Source organism: Triplophysa rosa, linkage group LG6 (assembly GCF_024868665.1).
Source record: "Triplophysa rosa linkage group LG6, Trosa_1v2, whole genome shotgun sequence".
NCBI classification, from domain to species: Eukaryota; Metazoa; Chordata; class Actinopteri; order Cypriniformes; family Nemacheilidae; genus Triplophysa; species Triplophysa rosa.
The window spans coordinates 19069607-19085999 of record NC_079895.1 but is presented as its reverse complement, the minus strand read 5'-3'; the positions used below and the strand labels follow the sequence as shown (position 1 = coordinate 19085999).

General features: G+C 38.5%; 1 protein-coding gene across 2 annotated transcripts; it reads left to right on the top strand.

The window, feature by feature from the left end:
* The first annotated feature begins 9123 nt into the window (after positions 1 to 9123).
* Positions 9124 to 15349, top strand: tra2b (transformer 2 beta homolog). 2 transcript variants are annotated; one of them, XM_057336503.1, is made up of 9 exons: positions 9124 to 9297; positions 10082 to 10341; positions 10678 to 10820; positions 11207 to 11372; positions 11453 to 11641; positions 11803 to 11918; positions 13591 to 13707; positions 13891 to 13964; positions 15037 to 15349. In XM_057336503.1, the coding sequence occupies exons 2-9, from the start codon at positions 10285 to 10287 to the stop codon at positions 15045 to 15047; spliced, it is 873 nt and encodes a 290-aa protein (XP_057192486.1). In that variant the 5' UTR covers positions 9124 to 9297; positions 10082 to 10284; the 3' UTR covers positions 15048 to 15349. The 2 variants fall into 2 exon arrangements, with proteins under 2 accessions (XP_057192486.1, XP_057192487.1); XM_057336504.1 differs by lacking the exon at positions 10082 to 10341.
* The last annotated feature ends 1044 nt before the right edge of the window (positions 15350 to 16393 follow it).

Sequence of the window (16393 nt, the reverse complement as noted above, 5' to 3'; positions counted from 1 at the left end):
ATGTACAGAATGTAAATCAAATCTGTATATGATGATCATTTACATTGAACGTCAATAACACCAAAATAATGAGATGTGTTCAATTCATTACACATGAAATTATACTTTACAGAGTTTTCTTGCATTCACTCGCACATAGATCATCAATATTTGTTATTGAAATCATTTCCTATTATTGTTACTCTGCACATGAAGGCAGCTTTCTAGTTGAAACAACTTAAAATGACTTTTTTGGCCATAAAAAATACTGTACTAAGCTACAAATTTACACTGTTAGTCATCTTCAGTTATTAAACTTTAATATTAGAAGGTCTTTAAATAAATTTGAAGTATTGTCAATAATGACCATAATAAATGTTTAGCTAAATGAAAACAACAACAATTAAAATATATTTGTTCTTATACTTTGTCTTATACTATACTATAACTTATTGTGTTATTGTTTCTGTACAATATTTGTCCTGTCCTGGTTCTCTGTATCATACGCACATTAAACTAGTGTCATTTATGTTAATACTCATTTTTATCACAGCATTATTATGTTAAATTAAACATTTGTTTTCTATTCGTAAATGTGTTCTTTTTTTGAAAGTGTCAAGCATTTTTCACAGAAATGATTGGAACTGAAAATCAAAACGTTTACAAATATAGTGATGCATTGGTGGTATTTTATTTTAATATTTGTGAAGTATACGTACATATTACTTCAATGTACACAGGTGCATCTAAAAAACAAAGAATATCATGGAAAAGTTCTTTATCTTTTGTAATTTAATTCAAAGAAGCAAACTTTCCTATATTCTGTCATTGCAAACAAAGTGAAATATTTCAAGAGTTTTTTTTAATTCTGATAGCTACGACTTAATGTTCAGCTTAGGGAAATTAAAAAAATAGTATCTCAAAAAATTTGAATATTTTCTCAAGATTGATAAAAAAATTATTTACAAAACCCAAATGTTCAAAACCTCCAAAGTATGTTCAACTATGCACTCAATACTTGGTTGGAGCTCTTTTTGCACGAATTACTGCTTCAATGCAGCATGGCATGGAGGCGATCAGCCTGTGGCACTGCTGAGGCATTAATGAAACCCTGGTTGCTTTGATAGCGGCCTTCAGCTCGTCTGTATTGTTTGGTCAGATTGTTTTATTTTCCTCTTGAAAACACCCTCTTGTCAATAGGTCAGATTGTCAGGAGAAACCATTTCAAGATCTTGGGTGAGCTTCACAAGGAGTGGACTGAAGCCGGAGTCAGCGCATCAAGAATGTCTTATGGAAATGGGCTACAGCTGTCACATTCCGAGAACCAAGCCACTCCCAAACCAGAAACAACATAAGAAGCATCTCACCTAGGCTAAGGAGAAAAAGAACTGGGCCCGTATTCTTAAAGCTTCTAAGAATCCTCTAAGAAAGCTCTTAATTTAGCTTAAAAACTTCTACGTAGGAGTCTTAGTTTAAAAGTGATTCAGGATCAATCTGAGAGCAACTCTGAGCAAGGAAAAGACAAAAACTTTTATCTTAGTGAGGAGGCGGGGCTGACCCCGTTGCTATGTCTTTTGAAGACTGTGATTGGTTGGTTGGCCAAGAAGGAAGAAGAGCGCTTTTAAGTATAGGGTCATTAGTTTGAAATTGCACGTCATTTTTTTCTGCGTTACCATACTCACGCACACACACAGACACACACATATATTCTTTATTTTTTTATTTACCATGCTGTTAATGTCAACGTATTTGATAGAAAACGAACAGTGACACAATAAGTCTCTGTAAGTGCTGTAATTGTTTGTGTGATCACTATAGAAGATTGTGACAGAACCAAATCATTTCTGCTGCATAGCTGCATTTCTCCAGTTGCAAAATATGTTAATGTAGTGATTTCTTCTATTTCTGGTGCTATGGCATTTCTGCGCTGTTTTGGAGATGTTAGCGTTTCTCTAATAGGATCGTTACAAACATCTAATGTGTTGTGTCTTATTAACTCACTGTCATTCAATTCAATGTCATTTTATTTTATAGCGCTTTTACAATTTGCATTGCATCAAAGCAGCTATAGAAGAAAACCAAAACCAAGATCATCAAAAGTTGAACACACACACACACAAAATCTGATAAACCTTAAAAGTAATATGGAAATTGTCATGCATTGCAACACATTTCTTCTCACTTTTCGTGTTTCGTCCATTTTCTCTGCTGCTAAAGAATCTCTTAAGTCTCTTAAAAGTCCTCCTCGCTACTCCTAAAATTTTGGACCTTAAGAGCTCTTTTAAGGGTTAAGATGCTTTATGAATTACTTTCTTCTTTACTAGGATCTTTTCTGTAATTCTAATGGGAAACGCCCACATTTCTAAGAATTTTCTTAAAATTTTGTGACTAGGAGCAACTCTTTGCGATAAGATTTTTCATGAATATGGGCCCTGGACTGTTGCTCAGTGGTCCAAAGTTCTCTTTTCAGATGAAAGTAAATTTTGCATTTCATTTGGAGATCAAGGTCCCAGAGTCTAGAGGAAAAGTGGAGAGGCACAGAATCCAAGTTGCTTAAAGTCCACTGTAAAGTTTCTACAGTCTGTGATGATTTGGGGTACCGTGTCATCTGCGGGTGTTGGTCCACTTTGTTGGTCCAAAGTCAATGGAGCCATCTACCAGGAGTACTTCATGCTTCCGTCTGCTGAGAAGCGTTTTGGAGATGCCAATTACCTTTTACAGCTGGACTTAGCACCCTCCCAGTGCCAAAACTACTTCTATAACTGGTTTGCTGACCATGATATTACCGTGCTTGATTGGCCAACCAAACACAAGAAACATCCAACTAAACAATACAGACGAGCTGAAGGCCACTATTAAAGGGATACTTCACCCAAGAAACAAAATTTCCCCACTCACCCTCAAGGCATCCTATGTGACTTTCTTCTTTAAGAATAATGCAGTCGGAGTTGAAATATCACGTATCCTTTTTTCTTCCAAGCGGTAGAATGTGAGTGAATAGGGGGTCGAGTTTTTGAAGCTCCAAAAAGTACATCCATCGATCAAAGAACTGCTTGACATGGCTCCTTAAAGGGGGGATTGAATAGTGTTTCATGCATTCTGACTTCTTTACAATGTGAAACGTGCAGGCTTCTCATGCTTAACATGGTCAACTTGTCAAAGAAATGAGTTGGGCGTATGATGTAGTATACACTCCCCCAAGGTTTGTATAGGTTTCAGAAAGCTTTTTTCCCAACATGAAATTCCCTTACGTAACATCTTTTCTTAGTCCCTTATTGGGCAGTTCTCCCGGAAAAGCACACCCACCGTCAACCAGCAAAAGAAAGAGCACGCCTACATGTCAACCAGCGAGAGCAGGAGAAAGAGCATGCACACACGTCAACCAGCTACAGTGGGAGAAAGAGCACGCCCATGCGTCAAATAGCTAGAGAAAGAGCACATCCATCAATGTGCTTTGCAGAAGTACAGCTATTGTTCACTGCATTTGGGTGAGGAAAGTTATATAAACGATGGATATAATGCTGGATTTGGAGATCATTTGAAAGTGATAGATGGAGTAGTCCCAGCACTGAAAGATGCCGGAACCTGTTAGTGAACCTGAGTCAAATGTCTGTTTTGTTGGCAATCGGACGCGTATGTGCATTATGTAAACAACACAAGCTTATAGTGAATCAACAGTTATGCAAGGATAATGCGATGATGTATTGTGTGCTCATGCTGTAGTTCCACCCCCCCGTTTTCGGAAATAATCGTACATCTGTATCTGTCTTTTATAAATGTGATCAAACTAAAGACTCTTCGAAGATACAAAGTATGCAGTATACTATTCTATAGGTACTCAAGATTAATATGAGATTGGCAGAAACTGCGTGTGTTACATCCTTGCGTGTGTTACATCTTCTGAAACGAATCAATGGGTTTGTTTAAGAGAAATATCAATATTCACAACGCTATTAACAATAATGTCTAAATTCTGTTATCCTTCGGCTGCGCGTGAGCAAGAAGGTTGTTGTTCCGGAAAATGACGCAGTAAGTTCTAGTGATGTAAGCTGCAGCAGAGAGGAGACAGCCAAACAAATAAAAAAATGCTGTGTTCATCACCGGAATTCTTAAATAGCATTGTTAATGTGGATATTTCTATTAAACAAACTCATTGATTCGCTTCAGAAGACCTTTGTTAAGACCATGGAGCCGTGTCGAGCAGTTCTTTGATCGATGGATGCACTTTTTGGAGCTTCAAAACCCCCCTATTCACTCCCATTCTACCGATTGGAGGTAAAAAGATACGTGGATGCCTTGAGGGTGAGTTGAACAGGTGGAAATTTTGTTGCTTGGGTGAAGTATCCCTTTAAAGCAACCTGGGATTTGATAACACCTCAGCAGTGCCACAGGCTGATCGCCTCCATGCCACGTCGCATTGAAACAATAATTTGGGTAAAAGGAGCCCCAACCAAGTATTGAGTGCATAATAAAACATACTTAAGAGACCTTGAACATTTCTGTTTTGTAAATCTTTTTTTGATTGATCTTTGAGAAAATATTCTAATTTCCATCAAAATTTAAAGTAAAAAACTGTTGAAATACTTGATGAATGCAATGAATCTGGAATATAAGAAAGTTTGATTTTTTAATTAAATTACAAAAGTAAAGAACTTTTCCATGATATTCAAATTTCTTGAGATGCACCTATTTATCACTGACCAAGTTTTGTATTATTATTAAATGTCTAATTGTTATAAAATATAATTCAGTGTTATTCAAGTTCACTCATAACAATAATTACAACAACATAATTTAAAAGGTGAGAAAAATAAAAGAATACTTGTGTGCCTGTTCGTTAAATTGGAAATATGTGAATGTAATTTGAAGTCTTTGACGCCATCTATTGAAGGTCTGTGGTATGGCAAACTGGGTGTTATGGGAGATTGGGAAATTTCTTTCGCAACGTCGTGCGAGTCAAGTAGTGAGTTCAAATCTGTATGACTTTATTTTTTTTCTGCAGAACACAAAATAAATTTCGTTGCCAACCAGTCTTTGATAACATAAGATTGAATATCACCTACTTAGCAGCATTAATAATTAAGTTAGCTGCGTTAATCAGTTGGTATGAAATGAGTTGTCAATCTTCCACCGTGTTTGAACAGATGTTTTTAACTTTGACCACACTATTTGTACAGCCAACTTTCTATTTTATTAACCAGAACATTAGATATTTAGTAGTTTTTCAAAGTTCGATAGAACGTCAACACTAGTGAAAAGCTTAATAATTTAATTCATAACATAAACATAAAAATATAATTACATAATATTTACAATAATATACACAACAAATATGGGCTATTTCCAGAGTGCCTCTACTGCTTGAAGCCTTGACAGTCGAGAAAAACACGGGAAATACAATTAATTACAAATAAGTATTTCGCATTCACTTTTCTAGTGTTTAAGGTTGGAAGAAACACCATTAACACCGTCCAATTGATTCAGTGTGGAAAGGCCTGTAAGACATCACAAACTACAAGACACAAACCCCAGCACTGAGGCAAATCAACAGCTCTCTGATGACCTGAATGAGTTTTACTGTAGATTTGAGACCCCCTGATCTTACAATCCGCACTGACCATACACAGCCATCTACACTTTTAGCAATCCCCCTCTCCTCCCCCCCTGCACTTTTCAGATCAATGAAAAAAATGTGCATCAGGTGTAGGTAAACCTGTGCTGACCAGCTGGCCTCCATTTTTTCACATATCTTCAACAGATCCCTTACTGCTTTAAACGGTCCATCATCATCCCCATCCCAAAGAAACCCCAAATCACAGGACTTGATGATTACAGACCTGTTGCCCAACATCTGTGGCCATGAAATCATTTGAAAGACTGGCTTATCTGAAGGACATAACTGGACCCTTACTGGATCCCCTGCAGTTTGCCTCCAGAGCAAACCGGTCTGTGGATGATGCAGTCAACATGGGACTGCATTATACCCTACAACATCTTGACAGACCAGGGACTTAAGTGAGGATCCTTTTCATGGACTTTAATTCACCCTTCAACACCATCGGCATCGTCCCAACACTCCTCCAGACCAAACTAACTCAGCTCTCTGTTCCTAGCTCTCTATCATTGGCAGAGATGGATTACTGACCGGGCCAATGGGGCCAGTGCCCAGGGGCCCTTGACTACCATGAGCCCGAGGGGGCCCTGGGCTTCAAGGTTGTGCCATCCAGTTTGGTACAGAAAACCCAACAACAATGAAAACAAATGTTTATCTATGTTTAAAATATAGCCTATACAAGGCCCCTGTGGATACCCTGTAAGAAATGATCAACAAATCATGGCAACACATGTTTTTAAGTTACTTTAACTTATTAAATTAAACTTATTAAAAATGAACATTAATTAAATTATAGCACATTTAAATTGCATTTTCTGAATCTTTTGCTTGATGATTGGATGTTTACAGACATTTGTCACAGGGGCATTTTATGCTGAGAAATCATTTTTTATTTATGTGATGCATTAAATACGTGTATATTTGACAGTTAATTAATGACGTGTGTTACATACACCTTAATTTGGTCCATTGTTGATTTCTCACTGTGTAGCTAATATTGGACTTCTAACCCTGTACAGATTATTTTTAGCGTAGCGCAGGCATTTGATGCAGAGTGAGAACGGTTTTAATATTCATTATCATCTTAACTTTCACTTTCTATAACTGTGAATGTTCAGCTAAGGGAAAGAACAGAAGATTTGTTGGAGGGGGGCCTTTGAAGTCATAATCCATCCCTTTTCACTGGATCACCAGCTTTCTGACAGACAGACATCAGCTAGCTAGAATTAGTCAAATTAAATTACATTACATTACAAATTACCAACAGCCTACCATCAGCACTGGTGTCCCCCAGGTATGTGTGCTCTCCCCACTGTCACCACTGGGACATTCACATTAACTCTATTGTCAAAAGGGCCCAGCAGAGGCTGTACTTCCTTCGCCAGCTGAGGAATTTCAACCTGCCTCAGCATCTGCTCATACAATTCCACTCAGCTGTCATTGAATCTGTCCTCTGCACTTCCATAACTGTCTGGTTCGGCTCAGCTGCCAAAAACGACCTCCGAAGACTACAAAGGATAGTCCGGACTGCTGAGCGAATCACTGGTACTACCCGCCCCACTCTCCAAGAACTGTACGCGAGTAAAAGGGTTCGCAAAATCACGCATATAGCCTAGAATGGATACAGCTACGGCCGGAAGTGATGCAAAATCTAGCCATAAAGTTTCAATAAATAATAAATAATGCCTACACCTACCCCAACCCTAACCTTACAATAATAAAAAAATAGTAATCAACTGTTGTCAGCGTGACAAAAATTAAGCGGTATTGAAGTGCGCATACCCAGTGGAGGTAGCTGTATCCCTTCTAGCCAGATCCCCCATTGGTTACTTACACATTGCGTTCCAATTCGCCTACTTATACTATTTTTGTGTTGGAATAGTAGGTACTTTTGAGTGCATGGCAAAAGAGTTTGCACACCTGGGAATTACTAAGAGGAAGCAGAAGTGGCCTTTGTTGCATGGACAACATTGTGGCCAATAACTGTCACACACATCAAAATACAGCTCTTCTTTCCATTAAGGTATTTATTCATTATTTCGTATGTAATGTTTACTATATACTTACATTTGTTAATTTATTGACGCATCAATTATATAATTTATTAATGCAGTGGAGCGTCACTAAACTCAGCCTACTCGCGGTGAGTTGTGGGTAATATCAGCCGTTAGTGTGCATCATTCTGCACTTCGAATTTCTATCGGAAGTAGTAGACCATCCGGGAATCTTTGGAATACTATTTTCACCAAACTACGATTTGGGACATATTAATTCTACTTTAGAATAATATTAGGTCGGACAGTATGCTGATTGGAACGCAGGGACAGAGAACCGCTGTCATGAGTCTCCTCTCGAAATCGGTCCCCTTTAGGACCCCGCGTTATTCTGTTCTATTGGGTTACTGTTTTTAGCGCCTCATTGCAAGTCTTACAAAATTACATTACGATTTATGTCGCTAGTACTTTGTTAAAATGACCATTATTGCCTTTTTCACTTAATGCTTCATGTAATAGTACATAAATGAGCCTATGGGTAGTGAAATCAAACAAATCTCGTTACAGTTTTAGTTATTTACTATAATAAAACCATTTAAAATATCAAAAGTGATAGTTTATGTTTGTTAATCAGATGTTAACCCAGAAATACTGGCGTGTATGTTGCATCAAGCTTATATGCTCATATGTGTTTCATAAACTTAAACTTTTATGCTGCTTTTATTTAACCCAGCGTATTTAGCTCGCAAGAAGCTAACACAGCTTCGGTTAGCCATACAACTTTGTGATCAGGCATTACAACTACCTACTAAATTGGGTCCTAAGCGGAAACAATTCAAACGTGGGCCGAGGCTGTGTCCGAAATCGCCCACTATACCCTCATTCACTATTCCCTACATTAGTTCACTAATATAGTCCACTTTAAGGAGCGGAATTCGGAATTCGTTCAGCGCGAGCATCACGATAGATGTCTAGCAGCAGCTGGCGTGAGTGTACTTCGGTTGTACCCTCGTTATTATGATGCATCATGGGATTGAATGAGTGCACTTAACAATGTCCACTATGATTTCGGACACCACTGAAAATGAATGTCCCTTCAAATAGTGCACTATATTAGGGTATAGGGGGCTATTTCTGACGCAGCCCGAATTTTTCATGACACCGCCATTGTTTAGACCAATCAGCTCTTAGCTTATTTAGGACTAAAGAATTTCATAAGAAGAAAGGCCACTCTGCATATTTTCCGTATTGTGGGCACAGTCAATCACATGATATCGATTGACTAATCCGATTGGTTGTGAGTTTTTGACTCGTAATTAAGGCAATGCTTTCTCATAAAATACTCCAGCCATGATTCAGTCATAAAATACTGCATTTTAGTTGGAATGTCAACTTTAAATATAGTTTATTCGAAACTTCTCAACAATTGATCTGCTTTAGGCTTTTTATTTGAGCAGTAATTTGCCGTCCCCTTGCGGCCTTTGTGTTGAACTGCGGTTGCGTGACATAGAAATACGGAGTGGAAAGGCTAGTTTCTAAATAAAGCCCTATTACCAAGAAAGGCGTTCATTAACAGCCGTCTGACTTGTGTTCACGTTTGGTGGCTCGGTTTGTATCGTGTTATCTCTAATTTCTCTAATAGCGTTGACTTTAGAGTTAAAACGGCACTAAACAGCCATGAGTGACGCCGAAAAGGAGTTTGTCGATCGGGTATGTGGCGTTTTGTTGTCTCTTTCTTGCATGTGTCCTCTTATGATCCTTCTAGAAATGGCATCCATATTGCTGGTTCGCCAGCAAGGCGAGAGAGAGCGCGCGCGAAGCTTCATTCACTCTTTAGCTAATCATTAATGCAAGTATGTATTTAGTTTTGTTTTAACGTGTTTTAAAATTTGTAAATAAAACTCTTGAAGATAAGAATACGTGTAACGTGGATTAGTGTCGAAATGCAACTATCCCGTTAGCCAGCTAAAGTGATAACGTTAGCCGCCGACAGACAATGTGCTCAAAGTCTCGAGAGATCTTCCTTTTTATCTGTTTTTTTTTTCACTAGTAAGCAGTTGCACAATGTTTTGCTGTCGATTCTAATTTAAACATTTAATTAAACCAACATAATTTGAATTATGTCTGCTTATGCATTTAAATAAGGTCATCTTGAGCCTTAATGCAGTTCATGTAACTAGTATATTAAAATTAGCGCCTCTTTTGTGTTAAACACTAAGCTTTATATTGATTGGCATATCAAAACCAAAACATTTAATCTAGCTTTTATAGCATCTTTAATTTAAGTGATCTAAACACGACTGCTGTTGTATTGTAATCTTTGCATGCAGGTACAAGGCTCAAAATGTCTGTTCATGTTGGAAACGTAAAGCTCATTTTACATCTCTGTTGTTGGTTCACCTATAATGTTGTTCCCACACTAATAAAACAATAGGATACTTGGTTGTGATGTCCAGTGTTTACACATTCTTCACCCTTTTCTTTTTTTGTTAAGGTTAAGGTTGGAAGAAGAGAAATCTGGACGAAGTCAAATGTCAAGTTGTTAATGCGAATAATTTGAAGCTGAATTTTCAATGCATGCTAATATTTCGAAGCAAAGAAGTTCCCATATAGCAGTTATGGGCAGTGAGAGAAATGGGGGAAGAGGAATGAAGTCAGAAATGAAATTGTAACTGAAGAAAGAAGACAAGATGTGTTATGAAGTTAAGATCAGAAGTTATCTGGGATAAGATCACAGCGCTAAGTAACTCCTTAGTATGTTTGTCCCATGCGTGCATGCATAAATCTTATGTTGTCCATTTGTATTGCATTAGTTTAAATTGTCCTATAGCATGAGGTTTACAGCTAGCTTTTATGATGAATAATCTGATGCATAACATGTGAAAAAAAACTGCAGAAAATGTTTATTACATTTGCTTCAGAGTAATTTCTTTTGCACCAGTAGTTTATGCACCTGCAGTGAAAAGGCCGTCATCACTGGATAATCCTATATTATCCTAGTTTCAAAATGCTGTAAATAATTGGCTAAACATTTGTCAATGTGTGACTGTAATCTTTGGCTCTAACTTGATTTGGATGTGGCTGGTTTAGGAGTCCCGTTCCGCATCTAGGAGCGGAAGTGCTAGAGGATCCGCTAAATCAGCCAGTCGCTCACCGAATCGTTCACCTGCTCGGTCAAAAGAGGGTTCCCATCATTCGCGCTCCAAGTCCCGCTCTCGCTCGAGATCCAAGAGGTCAGTTGATTAATCCGGAAATCCAAAAATCTTCTGTCATTTGAATCTGTTGAAATGAATCCCCTGTGGCTTATCTACTGCAGGAATTCAAAGTACATTTATTGGATGGAGTGGAAATCACACCAGCTGCTTTCTGGTTAAAAGTAGAAACAATGTTTGAGCCAGGCGGGAAAAAAATGTTCCCCACCCAGAATTACGATTTTAAACACTCTGCAGTTGATCATCTGACATGCGTTAGTAGCAACTGGATATGTGTAATGAAATTGAAACTGTAGGTTCTTGTCTGTCTAATGTGGCATGAGGAGTTAGCAGACAGGAATTTGACAAGTTCATAGATTGCATGAATGTGTTCAGCTTTACATCGTGTTTTTACTTTGCTTATGTAGATCTCGTTCTCACCGGAGTTCCCGCAAGCATTACAGTCGTTCCCGCTCGCGCTCCCACTCTCGCCGAAGACACTCCCGCAGTCGCTCCTACAGCAGCGAATACCGTCGCCACCGCAGCCATAGTCACTCTCCTATGTCAAACCGTAGACGTCATATTGGTGACAGGGTGAGACCAAGAGTCTAATTCATGCATGCTGTTCTCACAGCTGTCGTTTTATATCTTATATTGACCTTCTTTCATTTTAGGGAAACCCAGACCCAAACTGCTGCTTGGGAGTGTTCGGGCTAAGTCTGTACACCACAGAGAGGGACCTGAGGGAGGTCTTCTCCAAGTACGGCCCCCTGAGTGATGTCAGCATTGTGTATGATCAGCAGTCTCGACGCTCCAGGGGTTTTGCCTTTGTTTACTTCGAGAACAGAGAAGATTCCAAGGAGGTAAATTCTCTATTTTAAATAACAAGTCTGATAAATGAATGCATAATGCATTGTGACTTTTGTTGAATGTGATGAAAAGAAGCTGTTTCTGTTTAGCTCTATATGCAAGGATAACATTTTAGTTGACATGAGATGGTTATTCTGGATTGCTTTGATTCTAGGCTAAAGAGCGTGCAAATGGCATGGAGCTGGATGGCCGCAGAATCAGAGTCGACTATTCGATTACAAAGAGGCCACACACACCTACCCCTGGAATTTATATGGGTAGACCAACATAGTGAGTGTGATTTTCACCAGGACTTTTATCATGATATATGATATTATCACAAAATTATGTTTTGTTTTCATAGTCGGATATATACTGACATCAATAGCAGTAGGAGCCATGTAGCTTTTAATTTGTTATCTGCATTAAAAAATATTGGATGTCATGTTTAAAGAGATACAGTACATTCTTTTCATCATCGTTTGGTTTAGACTTGTTCTCCATAAGCAAGTGTTGGGTTATAGCATTATACATTTTACCTTATTGAAAGAATGTAATCTACCGTGGTATCAGAGAAATGTAAACACTTATGCTACTATCTTTTCTTTTAAGGCAATAAGCCCCAAGAACCAGTGAATTTTATCGGAGTGCCTAAAACCCACTTAGCTGCTATGTTCATGTTATGTTCAGACTGTCAGTCCAAATCTGATATTTTTTTGTGCATATCTGATTGAAATCTGATCATATTTAGCAAATGTGTACAGCACTATTTGTCCTAAAATCCTATTTAAATCGCATTTCTGGACATCCTTTTCGTACGTAACGTCCTCACGCAGATACAAGGTTGCTGTGTTGTCTGTCTGTCTGTCTGTTGGAGGAGATGGGAGCCGAGCATACTAGCCATTTTGCAAAAAAAAACGAGAGCGCACCACTGGACACACACATCGGATCTGAACAGTTGCTATACACAGTGTGGACAATCAATAATTTAAATTAGATTCCAATCAGATATGCACAAAAATCGAATTTGGGGTGACAGTCTGAATATAGTCAAAATACACTGTAGCCAACTGCTTCATGGGGCTTATTGCTTTAATTTTTTTTTAGATTTAGATTCAATTTATTGTCATTGCACATGTACAAGGCAACGAAATGTGACCTCTGCATTTAACCCATCCAGAGAGTAGTGAACACACGTACACCCGGAGCAGTGGGCAGCTATCACTGCAGCGCCCGGGGAGCAAGTAGGGGTAAGGTGCCTTGCTCAAGGGCACCTCAGTTGTTACCCGCCGGCCCTGGGAATCGAACCGGCAACCTTCTGGTCATGAGTCCGACTCTCTAACCATTAGGCCACAACTGCCCTAATGTAATTGTTATTCCATATGCATAGCAAGGCCAAGCAACATAGACGCAGCAACAGTGGCACAGTGATTCTTAAGCCTGTGACGTACTTCTTTATTTTTTTTTTTTACAACCGAACGCACAGCCTTGCAAAGTATACTGCTTTTGACTCATTCTGTACACATGGGTTTTGACGCATGCGCTTTAAGACATATTGCAATACCTCTCCTGGACTACAGGGGCCAGGTTGTCTTAAACTAATTACTGCAAGAAATGTAATGCGCATGCGTGCTTTGAGCAGTGCGCGTACAGTACACGCGTGCTATTGTACTCTGTCCCTCGCTTATGCGTAAAAAGGGAAATTACCAAAGCCCTTAGGCTATATAATGCGATCAGCAGTTACAAATTTGGTATTTTATAATGGCTTAAAACACGGCTCAACCAATCAGAATCAAGGACCAGAACTGACCGTTTTATAAATTATAATTTGTATTGGTTACGGTAACAATCTTGTGCAAATTAATTGTACATATTAAGTAGTCTTCCTCACTCAGGGCATAGAGATTTAATCAGTTGATGCATATTTAAATGTGAGCTCAAAACATGTTTGTATCTGCTATAGCGGTGGAGGTCCGAGTGTGAGCCGACGTCGTGATAATTACGATCGCGGCAATGACCGGGGGTATGATCGCTATGATGACCGTGACTATTACAGTAACAGCAGCAGCAGGTCTTACAGGTAGGGGAACAAAACTGTTTAACAGTCTACACGCTCTGTTAAACTCAAACTATGGTTGTTCATACTGCCTACTGCATCTTTGCGCATTACATACAGCAAGATGTTTTTTCACATGCATGATACAATACAGTTTCAGCTGTAGCGTACTCGATAGTTTTCTGATGAGAGCATTTATGTTGTCAGGAGAAGGTCACCCTCTCCCTATTACAGCCGAGGACCATACAGATCAAGATCACGCTCTCGCTCCTATTCTCCACGTAAGTACTGCACAAAGGCTACCAACCAACTTGAATCTAGTCTTGTATAAGCCAGCCTTTGGTTGAAGAGTGCTTAAAGCGACAACGAGCAACTTCTGCTCACTGTTGCCCCACGTGGTTGATAAGGGGAATTGTCTGTTTACAGTGTCGTATAAACTGTCGCAAAGATTTCCCGCTGGCAGCTCAATACGTGCGAGTTTGTTTATAAAGCCGGCGGACCCAGATACGCTACGAAAACCGCGCATAGCATGTATGTGTGTATATATATACAGTATATAATGACAACATTAGCCTACTCAACGACTGAACTGTTCAACATTTCCGCGGTTTACTGGTCTGAAAGAATCTGCTACTTTTTACCACAACACGTTTGTGTTTTTTAGTTTTCATTTACAAGCACTATGACGAGACACGACAACATGCTAGCTATCAACACCGTCAACCATTATCTCTGGTGCACCAATGACACAGACTAATAACAAATACGTTCAAAAGTACAGTACAGTAACAAAAAATGTACAAATAACACTTACAAATCCAGGAGCAGGACCGCTAGGTCTCCATCCATTTTGCAACCTTGCCTCTTGCTGCTCGCGCCAATGAGTGTAAGCCCGTCCTATATTGATTTGTGACCGGCCTCATGTCCGATCACTCTCTCGCTTTCTTTTCTTTGCTTCCTCTGACAAAACCCTCTTTGGTTTTTTGGCTCTGCCATGGTGATGTTTTGGTTCGTTTCGTCTTACTGTTAGCTCTGCTGTTGGCTAACTTCTCCCAGGCTACAAGTAAAACGTGACGTATGCTGTAAAGCAGGGGATAGGCGGGGCTTGTACCGGCCCGAACACTAAAGTTACAAGTTAAATTTCAGCCGATAGGAGGCTATTTGGGTAGCAACGGCAGTAAAATTTCAGTAATCCAGTTAAAAGTTGACCTACCACTTAAATAATTTTAGAGACATTATTTTAAGGTCAAAAAGTTGCTCGTTGTCGCTTTAACCTTAGTATTGTAAATGTTTGAGTAATGCATGAAAACATATGTAAAGATGGAAATGTGAAAACTTTTATTTTCGTTACAGGTCACTATTGAAAAGTGTACTTGGAATGCTCCCCTTGAAGATGATGATGATGATGACAATGACGTAGATGTTTATTTCTGGTGGCATGAGTTTAGATGTACTTCAAACTCTGTCCCTTCTATTTGTTGCCTGAAGGTTTCATGTGACATGTTTCAGTAGATGGATGAATATTTTTGCACTGTTGTGTTTTGTTTTTTGGTCTGATGCTGAACTTTTTGCGTTTCTTTGTGAAGTTTCTGGCTCACACCCCATTATGTTTTTATGCATTTTAGGCTTAGCAGTGGTCTTGCAATAAACTGCTTTATACCTCTTACCTGGTGTGAGTATCTGCTTGTCACTTAAAACTATTTAAATCTGAATGTTTTTCTCCTGGAAACCCAAATGCATTCTTTTACAATATAATATCCTCATCACACTATAATAACATAATGAATATTGTATATTGATTGCAGGCATATGGGTGTATAGCATATTTATGATATAATGCATACTAATCTCTCTTAACCTGCAGAAAAATGAATAGGTTTAAAGCCCAAAAACACTTGACAACACTGACGTTTTCTGATCCAATTAAGGTGCCTAAATTATTAGAGAACACCTAATTTATAATGGGACCGTCTGAAAATCTTTAACATGTAAATCTTGTACAGTTTGCTTAGTTTATTTAAATAGTCTAAAAAGTGTCACTGAGCAGATCTGAATGACACATAAAACAAAACTGACTAACTGGACTAAAAAATAGACTGCAAGTAAAAAAGTTGAAGTTAAATACATTTAAATTAAATTGCTAGATGCATATTCTTTTATCATTTACTCACTTGTGTAAATATCTGTATGACTTTCTTTCACAGAACACAAAATATATTTTCAAGGTTTGTAACCAAACAACATTGGCCTCCGTTGACTTCATGGTCACAAAACCACGGAGACAGTTCTCAAAATATAGTCTCTTGTCATAAACGGGTTTTGAACAACATGAAGGTAAATAAATTACGACTGTGTGGCACTATCAATGGAATTGTCTAGATCTTAAATATTAATGGATTGTCCTTGAAATAAAAAGGTCACAGCTGTGCCAATGTAAATGTGTCAGATTATTATGTTGCATTGATTTACAAGCTCTTAATTCCATAAGATCACCACTGCACATTCCTGTTTCTTTTCCGTTGACGTGGGCGTTCCCAGAGAAAGCCGTATTTGCCAGCTACTTCTCGATACTCAAGATTTTATTTTACAGTCGTATATTAGTCGGAAATTAAAAAAATATATATAAAACAAATAATACATAAAGCAACAGCAAGATATTTTCCCAAGGGCCAGAGAAAACGCCCCCAAAACCATACAGATGCAAATCGGC

What these genes read in the sequence shown, in the direction of transcription:
- tra2b (XM_057336503.1), top strand. Translation starts at nt 10,285, where the DNA reads ATGAAGTTAAGATCAGAAGTTATCTGGGATAAGATCACAGCGCTAAGT. An exon ending in CAGCGCTAAGTAACTCCTTA is followed by an intron (nt 10,342 to 10,677) that starts GTATGTTTGTCC and finishes TGGCTGGTTTAG; the next exon opens with GAGTCCCGTTCCGCATCTAG. An exon ending in GACGTCATATTGGTGACAGG is followed by an intron (nt 11,373 to 11,452) that starts GTGAGACCAAGA and finishes CTTTCATTTTAG; the next exon opens with GGAAACCCAGACCCAAACTG.